Raw genomic sequence first — 11,331 nt, 5'->3', positions numbered from 1 at the left:
TGGGTTAATTCAATTTAGGACTCGAGCAATCCCAGGGACAATAAAAAGCACCTTCTTTTCTCCCGCAGCCCCCACCCCTGTGTCTGCGGGACAGGATACAATCACATCTGCTGCCCACCGCCCCCTGGTGGCCTGGCTGAGCTCTTAGCTTTGACATTCCTGTCATTTATGTCTTCTGATTAGACCAAATTAAACCGCTTGTGCGGGGGGGGGGGGGGGGGGGGGGGGGTCTCCAAAGTGACTTTGTGGCTGAGTTAAAAAATAAAATGAAGAGTTAAAAAGTCATAAAACAAACAACTCTCATGATTGTTCCTTGCCTTTATAAACCGAAGCAAATGAAATGAATTGAGATGGAGATAAATGTTCTGAATTTCTGCTCCTGTTCTGGGACTCTGGATTCATCATCTAGTGTTCACATTAAATTTAGCTTTGTAATCTACTTCATGGAGGAGTTATTGCAGCAGTAGCACAATATTAAGCATTATAATAAAATTATAATCTAAATAAAAATGTGCATCTAAAGCGTGGGTTACTGGCAGCCTATCTTAAAGTTAAGATTTAACGTTCATGCCTGGGACTGACTAACCCCGCTCATTCTCTGATCTTCTAGTTAATGTTATTTTCACAATTTTGGTAATTTTATTCGACATGAAAATAGTAGATACAAATTGGTTTCTTCTGATTTGACAGCATTTTTAAATGCACTAAATGTACTTTTATTCAAAGATGCCTGCAGTCGTATAAAGGTCATTTAGAGCATTTCAAAAGGTTTAAACTCTAAAATCTTCACAGGTCTGTCGTTTCTCTGCAGCAGACACTGGCTCTTGCATATTTAGGTTCATTTTTTTTTCCTGTGTTTTCTGTCACTATCAACTAGGAAAAGCTGTTTTAGTGTTACATGTGGGAACCACGGTTCTCCTTTTACATTAATCTAGCTGGCAGATTTTTCAGCATTGCACAAATTTCCCTAGATTTAGTGGAGTGTGTCAAAACAGGCGATTTAACCCCCCTGCCCCGTAAGCGTCTCATAATTTCAAAACTGTGGCAAGGAAAATATCTTCAGAAAACCACCTCTGGCGGCTGGGCCCCCACCTTCCCAGTCATCCTTGTGTCCATAAAAACTAGGCACCACCTCGGATCACCTTGAGCCTAAAACGGTATCAATATTACGGTGAAAGTTGCTCTTGGTCAGCCCGTATCACCTGCGGTGTGTTTTTGTCCCTCCCGACTCAGTCTCAATGTAGAATGAAGCAGAACAATACAGAGATCATTTCTTACACTAGTTTTCTTTGTATACAATGAACGAGTGGAGAGGGTGGGTGGGGTCTTGGTATATAAACATGACCAAGTTGAATATAATCATCATCATTATTAGTCATCATCATCATAATAAAAGTCTTTACATGGACATTGACTGACAGACACGGCACAAACTTTACACTGCTGCTCGGCTGAGAAAAGAGAGCAACAAAGGAGAGGAGGAGAGAGCAGGAAGTGGGTTGTCTTTCAGGCCTCTGCAGTTCTCCTCCTCTATGCGTCCTCTTGCTCCACCTGTCTCTGCTCCTCAGTGTCCTGCTTCTCCTCCTCCTCCGCCTCCTGTCCTGTCTCCTCCGATCTTTTCTCATTGTCATCTGTTGCTCCCTCTGTGTGGACATTGGAGTCTGGTTCCTGGGGCTCTGAAGACCCACCCTCTGCATTTCCCTGCCCAGTCTGGAGCTCTTCAGTTGGAGCTGGGCCTGGGTCTGAAGCTGAGGTAGAGGGGATGGAGGGAGATGAAGAGGCGCCTGGGTGGGAGGTACCACCAGCCTTATCTGTACTTTCTCTATCCTCTCCATCTCCAGTTGCTGCCTTATCCCTCTCCTCTTCTCGCTCTCCTTCTTCTCTTCCTCTCTTCTTTCTCCTCTTGGGGCTGCCTGGAGAGCCATCAATTGCACCGGGGGGCATGGCTGGAAGTGCCATGATCCCACCATGTGGCAAGAACATGTGTGGATAAAGCAGACCGTGGGACATGCCTGGGATTAGGAAGGGGTTGAAGGTAAGATGGCTGCCAGTACTAGCTCCAAGATGTGCAGAGCTGAGGTGGGCCCTGGTGGTGGAGGTAATGATGGCTGCTGCTTCCGCCGCTACTGCTCGTTTGTTACTGTCTGCAGCTCCTTTCTCCTCCCGCGTCCTCTCCTTTTCGCCACCAGCAGCAGGGGTGGTGCTCTCTCTCTCAGCAGGGGTTGTCGAAGAAGGGCTGGCTGCCTCAGCTGCAGACGGAGCGGTTGTCGTGGTGACCTTCACAGCAGATGCTGAAGAAGAGGAGGAAGTCGAAGAGGAGGTGGAGCTGGGGTGAGGAGAAGGTGGCGGTGGCGTGTGTGCCATCATTGTGCCAACGCTGAACAAAGCATGCTGTGGGATTGCGGCCCCATGGGGGTGCGGGATTCCGTGCAGCATCATGGGTAACATACTCAGCCCATTCTTGGCATCTTCAGCAGATGCCCCAGCTCCTGCCGCTGAGACAGCTGCAGGGAAACCATGTGGGAATCCAGCTGCCATGATGCCAGAGATGGGAATTCCAGGGATACCACCGCGGAGATTCTGCATGGCCACCATGGAGTCCATGCTGCCAATCAAACCACCATTCATGAAGAGCGGCGGGCCGAGGCCTGACGAGGAGGAGTCAGAGACGGAGAGGAGAGGCTTAGGCATTTCGCTGCGAGGTCGACGTCCACGGCGGCGAGAGCCTGGGTCCTTGTTGACGGGCTCTGTGAGAATCCGAGAGAACTTCCCTTCAGGCAGGAAACCCTACAAGAGGAGACCATGAGGTAACACATTAGTGGATAATAACAACAACTGGGATTTGCAAAATATAGGAGGGAGAAGAACAGCCATAGGAAAATTTTAAAGGACAATGAAAAACGTAATGTAAATTCGACTCAGAGCAACAGATCATCAGATTTTTAAATCCTAGAATTACTAATTATCAGTATCAAACTCCTGCTACATCAGAAATCCCTGCAAGAATGACATCTGCAACTTCTTATTTCAACTTTCTGAACTGCGCCCGTGCACTGGGGCTGCAATCTGTGATATCCTGCTGCACAGCGATGTGCAGGGCATGTCTCAAGAAACGTTACACTCGAGCCTTGTTGCTTTTACAGAGGGGCAAAACACACCCTGCTGACATCCACTGTTTCACAGTATCATACTCACAGAGTGTTTGACCACATCAGCCCAGTCTGGAGCCACATAGTATTCCGAGTTGGCATCCAACCACCTAGAGAGCTCCTTTATGGCCGGAGCCATAGCACCACCAAGCTGTAAAGTAGGAAAATGAGCACAATGGAGTTGGAATGATATCAAATTATATGTAGGATTTTTCCAGCTTTCCCAGCTCAAAAGCAGCCTGTATTATTGGTGGACACCAAAGCACCACCAAGCTGCAAAAAAAGGAAGCAGTAAGACTGTGATCCTTCTACTTTCCATGGCTGAACTTTTATTGGTTCAGTTTTATGTTTTAAAATGAATGCTTATATTTATTTGTGCTTCATATATTTTGTGTGCGTATGTGTGTTTGCTACCCTGCGTCCAGTGCCTCGGTGCACAACAGGGACCCTCTCCTCCCCCGTCAAAGAGTTTATATCCAGCTTGGTAGGATCTTTACAGCGATGCCTCCTCTGTTTGGGACGCTCCACAAAGCCATGCAACAGGCCTGCTCCAGACTGCACGGGTGCCGGGGAGGATAGATGGGGGAGAAACAAACAAACAAACAAATTTATCAATTCAAAAGCAAATAGCTAATAAACAACCAGGACTAAGAAATGCTAAAATCATAATAAATATAAACCATAAGCTGAGAATACTGTAATCGTCTGTGATTGACATTATTATGGTAAGAACTAAGTCGCCTGAGATGTTTAGTAGATGCATCTATTTGAAAATCCTAGGTTACATCAGTCTTGAGTTATCAAGATTTTCAGAAAACCTGACCTCTGACCTTCTCACCAAGATTCAAACTCATCTGAGATTTTTAGTCGATACACGTATCGTCTTCAAGTTGTCGTGCTCACAATGTTGAAAGTTGGCCGCCCGTCCAGTGAGGTGACGACAATAAAAGGATACAACACAGCAACATTTACACGTTACAATGAAAGAAATCTTCGGACTTACATGAGCAAATGCAGGCAGATCCATGCTGTAACCTGGATTCTGTCTCAGCCACTCAATTAGACCTTTGCTGGCTGCCTCTCTATCAATGGCCACAATCTCTGGCTGAGGAGGTGTCTGGGTTGGGGTGGGAGTAGAAGAGGAGGATGGTGTGGGAGGACCTGCAGGTCGCTCTGAAGGAGAGGGAGATGGCGAAGAGGTGGAGGAGGAAACAGAAGAGTGGCTGATCACCTCAACCCGGCCCTGTACATGGAGAGACACACACATACAGTAAATAGATAATGCTGAGCAGATAAAAGATTTTTCTTTCTTCATTCTCTTTTAATCATTTTTATCTTTTTTTTTGACCCCAAAATGTTCCCGGTGAGGCTTCTCTTTCACTCTGAAGCACGTGCAACTATTCTAACTGCCCTCCTCCCTCTACCCACCTGTGATTCAGGGAGGTGCAGTCCTCGGCTCTTGGTGAACTCAGAGTACAGAGCTTCCACATTTCTCCTCCTCCCTCTCCTCCTCCTCAATGAATCATCTCCCCTCAGGCTCCCGTTAACTATTTGTCCTGTTACAGGATGGATGAGCCCCGCCTGCAGAATCCCGGCCATGTCGATTCCTACAGAGCCTGGCAGCGGGGCTGTGATGGGAGGCGGTGGTGGTATCTTATGACTGCTGCCAGCACCAGAACTGTGGTGGCTGATTCCTGGTGCAACCACAGCTTCATTTGCCCCAATGCTACTTGTGGTGCTTATTTCTCCTGAAGACTTGGTTAGATCAATGGCTGCTTCTTGCCAACCATTTATCAACAAGGCTCCTGTACGGTGAGAGGGCGGGGCCACCACTGGCACTTTGTCACTATTGGAGCTTGTGGTGACAGCAGTGTGGCATGATGATGCAGATTTTCCAGCTAAAACCTTGGCAGCTGCTGCAGCAGCGGCTTCATAGTCGAAAGACCTCCGACCTCCTGCTCGTTTGAGCTCAGGGAGGAAGGGAGGAGCCACAAGCCTCTCCTGTAACAGAGGCAAGGAGGTAAGGCGCCAAGCTCCGCGCCCGCATGCGCCGCCCCGCGACATGTACTGTCAGAGTGGACAGGGTGGGTGAGAGGTAGACAAGAATGGGAGAGAGATGATGGCTTTGTTAAACATACATATGGACTGAGACACAACACAGTGGCGGCTGTCAACTAGACCTGGGTAAAATTGTTAGATATTTAATTTTTTTTTATTAATTTTTTTTTTTTTTTTTGGGGGGGGGGGGGGTCAAACAAACAGGTCATAATTTATCTGTTTGCTATGGTGTCAAAGATTTTCCCGTGGTTTAAACACCTGAAGGCTAAGCAGTCAGACTATAAAGAGTAGCTATACAAATCTGGTCATTATTCTCACTCTCAAATATAAAATGTGTCTTTATAGATATATATATGACAACTTGCCCAAGTCTAATCTCCACATTTATATTATCAACAGTACACATTACTGAGACAGGAAACTTCACAATAAGCAACAAAGCAATGATGTGGACTAGAGGTGCCCAGTGGTAAATGTTGCGTATTTAGGCTATGGCTGCCTTTGTTTAAAACACACAAAGATCTTTTAAAAAAATAAATAAATAAATAAATTAATAATAATAAAAAAAAAAATTATATATATATATATATATATATATATATATTCTTTAACTCATCAATATAGCTGACAATGAAGAGTTAAGTCAGAGGCAGATGTAAACAATATATAAAAACAGGTCAGAGTCATGCTGCATTTTTCTGCTGATTACAGAAAATCTGCCTCATTAGCGCTGTAAGCAAACTGGGCACCACTTGTATGAACCGTGGCATGAAAGAGATAAATGCTGACAGGTGAAAGATACATTCAGATGTACAACAAAAGGGAGTTAATTTGTTCATTTACTCTACAGGTCTCACCTTAGGTAGTCTTGTGAGAGGGGGAGGAATGGAAAACCCCAGTCCAGGATTCGCCTGCTGCACCCTGGCCTGGGTTGGGACAGAGCCTGAGGCCGTGGTGGGGAGGAAACCTACACGGTGTTGGTGGTGCTGGGCTAAACTGTTCGCCAAACAGGAATTGGCAGCCAGGGCGGCCGGTGAGTCATACTGCTCACTAGAAGAAGGCCATTTCCCCTTAAGGATGGCGTGGCAGATGCTGTCCAGGCGGTTGATGATTACTCTATCCTGCAGGGGGCGATAAATAAGCAAAAAATGGAATTAAGAAACATGAATCATTTCAGCTAAACTGAAAAACCTTTTATTTTCTCTTACTCATTTACTCTTTTCAGACTTTCTGAGCTGTGACAGCATCGCCCTCGCTAAATGAAAGCAGTCTGCTGTGTGGTGAAAATACTGGGGGGAACTCGTAAAACGGCATTGTTTTGCTTATAATCAGCAAAAGCTAGTAACGCTCGGGTACGGTCTGCTAACAGGAAAGAATGAAGTTTAAAAAAAAAATATTTAGCTAGAAAATTTTAAGGACGGGAGAATTCACATGCATGCATCACTGAGAATGAATTTTACCTTAGGCCACTCAGAGAACGAGTAAAGGGCTTTTTCCTGTAACAGCTGAGCGATGGTCGGCTCCCTGCTTTCATGAAGGCTGTCGGGAATCTCACACACTGAAATAGGAGCTGCAAACCTCGGGCTACCAGCATACCCTTCCACCACAGGCACTGCAGGAAAGGATCACAGGTTTAAACACAAGCATGTGAATTGAAATGTGAAAGGTGAAATAACCCAGACTCTGTATTCTTACCTGGTGTACTTGGCCTCTCCTCCTTCACTTGGCCTTTAACCACTGGGCTTTCCGAGGTGTCTACTAGCCCATCTGCCTGCTCAAGCTTCGGGGTCAGGACTGTGCTATCTGCCTCCAGCATCTCGTGCTTTGTCTCAGCTTTGACCTCAGGTATATCTGTAAACCCGAGGCCCTCTGGCTTTGCCTCAGGTTTTATCTCAGAACTCTCTGGGTAACTTGTGAACCCTAGACGCTCCATTTTGGCTTCAGGCTTGATGGCAGAGGTCTCAGGAAAAGCTGCTAATCTCAGACCTTCAGGCTTTGTCTCAGTCTTAAGCTTGGTCCCCTCCGGATAAGCACCAAACCCCAGAGCTAATGGTTTGACTTCAGGTTTGACTTCATTACCACCCGAGTAGGCTACAAACTGCAGAAATTCAGGTTTAGTGTCCAAGTTCTCAGGCTTCATGGGAAAGCTTAGATCTTCAGGTTTAGTCTCCAGTGCTTCAGGTTTAATAGGATAGTCTAACTGCTCTGCTTTGGTCACCAAATCTTCTGACTTTATGGAGTAGGAAAAGAAACTGGTGTGTTTGACTTGAGAGCTATCTGGGCAGACATCCTTGGTATCTTCCATCTTGACTGGTAGCACCAATTGCTCTGGTTTCTTCTCACCATTGCCATCTGGCAAATGAGAAAATTTAAGGTCAGATGGCTTTGCCTCAATGCTGTTCACGGGTAGAGCTGAGGCCATTTTGATTTCATTTTGATCAAGCAGACTGTCTTTGCTGTCCTGATCAAGGGAGAAATTCAGGGCCTTATTGTTACACTCTCTGCTACCATCAGGTAAATTCAGGTCTTCCTCTAAGCCCTTGCACTGTGCCGTGGAGGCTTCATTTTTGTCCCCCTCTTTGCCGTCACTCTCTCTGGTTGTTTCAGTAGAGTTTGATGGTTGTGTAGGGGATGACACAGACACAGAAGGACAGGAGGGCTGTCCAAATTCCAAGTAAATGCTATCCAAGTCCATCTCACTGGTTTTGGCACGTAGTTGTTTCAAACCCTCGTCTTCCGTCTCATCACAGGGGTGTACAACTGGAACATCAAATGGAGAAACATCATCCACTTGTCCTTCGGAGATCTCATCTACCTGATCTGCTAGATCTGCACGGTCCATCAAACTGCCCTGTCCAGATTTTTTTGGAATTACTTTCACTTGCACAAACTCTTCGGTCGCGTTGCACATCAGTGCTTCAGTGTCAAGAGAATTTTCCATAGTCCGTTCCTCCACCGCTTGGTATAAAATCAACCCCTCCACCTCCTCTGTAGGCTCTTCAATAGATAGATTACCCTCCTGTTCCAGCTTTCCAAGATAAGAGTGCATGTCTTGGGGTGAGTCCTTTTTATGCTCTGCTTGGTCAAAGCGCCCCTCGAGGTCTTGGGATATTTGGATTAAGACTTCCTTGCTCTCATCCTGTTCTCCAAGGGCCGATTCTGGTTCTATCCCATCCAACTCTGGCACTTCTATTGGTGTATTCAAAACTCCCAAACCTTGGTCTGCACCTGCAAGCATAAACCATTGAGATGTAAAATAGGGGGCGTGGCAGTGTTTGATGCCTTCTGTTCATTTTTTTTAAATCCTGAGATTGGGAAGTAAAAAATTAAACAATTAAATTAAGGTAGTTAAGCAGCTTTGCCACAGTTTTTATGGCCTAAAAAAATCCAAAACATCAGGACATCTCAGTGACACGTTTACGACTGATTTATAATTTAAACTTATGTCACAAGGGGGTGTCTGTAGCTCAGGAGGTGGAACAGGTCATCTACTAATCAAAAGGTTGGTAGTTTGATCCTCTGGCTGCTCCAGCCTGCATGTCAAAGTATCCTTGGGCAAGATACTGAACCCCAACTTTCTCTGAGCGTTAGCTAGATAGCACTTATGCATAGAGAAAAGCGCTTGTATGAATGGATGAATGAGGCAAGCTGTACAAACCACTCCGAGGGCTCTAAAAGAGTAAAAAAGTGATATATAAAAACCAGTGCATTTACCAATACTATAAAACCAGTGGGTTAAAGTAATATGGGACAAAAATCTGTTGCTCAGTTATTTTAAGCACCTTCTATCTGTGATCTAATCTGTGGATTAAATACTATGCTGAATATTGTTGCCTTGACATACCTTGGTTTGGATCACATTCATTTCCTTCCAGATGCTGACCTCTTTGTTTTTCCAAGGTCTCTCTTGACAAGTCTTCCACTTCTTCCTCCTCCTTGTCATCGAACTCAAAGCCGGTACTTTCCTCCCGATCTTCTCCGTCCTCCACAGGATTGGTCAGGCTCTCGGAGACATCAGAGTGGCCCAGCCCATCCTGTGGCTCGTGGGCAGTGATGTCAGACAGAGAAAGGGGTGGAGGCGGTACGTAAGGCAGAGGAGGGCTTGCTGACAGGTCTGTTTGATCTGCACTGGGTTCTTCGTTCACGCCAATGTCCTGGACACAAAATATAAGTGTCAGATTTATTCAAGCCAAAATGATGTCACAAAAAATACTATGCTGTTTTCTTTGCGTTCACAGTGGCCGTCTTTTAACAGTGCCACCTTTTTCTCTCAATTATTAGGGTTTTAAAAGGTCCCCTATTGGATAAGACATTAGCTAGCATTTGATAACAGCAGCTCTTAGTGCTCGGCACAGCTGGTTTACACACCTTAGAAAGTAAAATATGCCAATCAAATGAAATATCTTTAGTAGTTTGTCTTCGAGTAATATGACCCTGACAAACGTCAAAGAACAGCTTGAGTTGGAGCTTTATGCAAACACAACCCATTCATTGAATATACCAAGATGAAATCTCAGTATTCAACAATGTGGCTGAAGAACATGAAATATGAGCAAGTCTTTTTTTTCCAGTATGCCCTACAATATTTTTTCCTTTCCTTTACAGCAATTTCACCATGTTTGTCTACTGTCGGCCCCACTGGACACTTTGGATTACATTATTTGAGCATTAGGCCCATAATGTGAAAAAGGGTTTCAGATTATTGTCATCTTGGGGGCTGTGATTACAAAGACAATTTTTAACATGATTTTGAAATTCATTTTTTATTTATTTTGTAAGCTGGTTACTCAGAGGGCACAAGCTGGCCAAACCAACCTTAAAGAGCATGTAACTTGAGGACAGCGGCTCAACAGAATCGCCTGCCGATGGATGGGAAGGAGGGGATGAGGGTGGGAGGCCCAAACACTCCTCCAGAGTTCCTCCTTCCTCCCCTCTTCTGTCTCCCCCCTGGGCCTCCTCATCCTCCTCCTCCAGGAAACCAGTCTCCAAGGTAGAAGGACCCAGGATTGGATCAGATTCATTGAACATGTGGTGAGCAGGACTAGTGTGGTCTGTACTGTCCCAGGGAGCCTGCAAGAAAAGTTTAAGATGTGAGAAAGTACAGAAATAAGAAAACCTAGAATACATGTCTTGAATCGCAGTGCAGACCTGTAACTGATCCAGCTCCACTGATGGCGCCATCAGCCCAGTTTCCTCAGACGAGCCTTGCTCACCGACGAGCACGTCACTCCTCAGTTTTGAATCCAGGTCTGTTCCACCCACACCGTATGAGTTGAGCATGCTTTGACCTCCTGCAGCTGAGTTGAAGGGGAAACCGTTGAGGGCATCTTTGGAAGCCTTTCCTCCATGTAAAGAATCTGCAGACATGGGGTCATGCTGCAGTGTGCTCAGTTCCAGGGTTTCATCCAAAGGAGGACAGTCAAGGAAATCTCCTCGTGGTCCAGAAACTATTCCCAGACTTGGTGAGGCTGAATCATGGGCATCCAGTGGTGGAGGGTGAAGGTGAGGGTGAGAAGAAGATGAAGAGGAAGAGGAAGGAGAGGGAGCAGATGGAGGCGCAGGGTGCTGCGAGTGATGATGATGATGATGGTGGTGGTGGTGGTGAGAGGACTGGTGGGGATACTCAGGAGGCTGAGGAGAGTGGCGACCGAGCCCCGAATCATACAGACAGCAGTGAGGATGAGGAAGTTGGGGATGAGATGAGGAGGAGGATGATGAGATGCCAGGATGAGTCGCCAAGCTCGCATGATGAGCATGATGGTGGCTCTGAGGATGAAGGTGAGCAGGGTGTCCCCTGACATAGTTCCTGTGAGCCTCCAGGAAGCTCAGCTGAGGGTCGTTTAGGATGTAGAAGTCGGTGCGGCTCAAGCCGTGGCGCGCCGCCCCAATGAGGAGGTCGCGGTCGTGTTTGCCAGACTCCCACCATACAGGGAGGTAGAGTGAGGGGCGACACAGATGAAGACGGGCTGAGAGTAACGGGTGACGGAGAACCTGAGAGAGGGATGAAGTTCCATTTGCTTTAACTCTTACATTCACATACTCACATACATAATAACAGTTTTAAAAATGCCTGGCTTATGTCACAGATGATCCAGGACAACTTTGGGTATAAAAAAAAAGTTTA

At 46.1% G+C, this 11,331-nt stretch overlaps 1 protein-coding gene across 2 annotated transcripts in view; it reads right to left on the bottom strand.

Moving 5' to 3' along the window:
- Positions 1 to 228: 228 nt before the first annotated feature.
- The window catches only part of chd6 (chromodomain helicase DNA binding protein 6), a 95,741-nt gene continuing 84,638 nt past the window's right edge, over positions 229 to 11,331 (bottom strand). Inside the window, exons 35-45 of one of the 2 annotated variants that reach the window (XM_030728476.1) lie at positions 10,356 to 11,198; positions 10,023 to 10,277; positions 9,052 to 9,361; positions 6,903 to 8,435; positions 6,668 to 6,819; positions 6,065 to 6,328; positions 4,578 to 5,216; positions 4,153 to 4,392; positions 3,564 to 3,704; positions 3,196 to 3,300; positions 229 to 2,787 (exon numbers count right to left, since the gene is read on the bottom strand). In XM_030728476.1, coding sequence (XP_030584336.1) covers positions 1,531 to 2,787; positions 3,196 to 3,300; positions 3,564 to 3,704; positions 4,153 to 4,392; positions 4,578 to 5,216; positions 6,065 to 6,328; positions 6,668 to 6,819; positions 6,903 to 8,435; positions 9,052 to 9,361; positions 10,023 to 10,277; positions 10,356 to 11,198 — 5,739 coding nt within the window. In that variant the 3' untranslated portion in view covers positions 229 to 1,530. The remainder of the gene's footprint in view (positions 2,788 to 3,195; positions 3,301 to 3,563; positions 3,705 to 4,152; positions 4,393 to 4,577; positions 5,217 to 6,064; positions 6,329 to 6,667; positions 6,820 to 6,902; positions 8,436 to 9,051; positions 9,362 to 10,022; positions 10,278 to 10,355; positions 11,199 to 11,331) is intronic. The other variant, XM_030728474.1, reaches the window with a different exon arrangement.

The sequence above is a fragment of the Archocentrus centrarchus genome, chromosome 5, assembly GCF_007364275.1.
Source record: "Archocentrus centrarchus isolate MPI-CPG fArcCen1 chromosome 5, fArcCen1, whole genome shotgun sequence".
Lineage (NCBI taxonomy): Eukaryota > Metazoa > Chordata > Actinopteri > Cichliformes > Cichlidae > Archocentrus > Archocentrus centrarchus.
The sequence above is the reverse complement of the archived record's forward strand: the minus strand, read 5'-3'. Positions and strand labels throughout refer to the sequence as shown.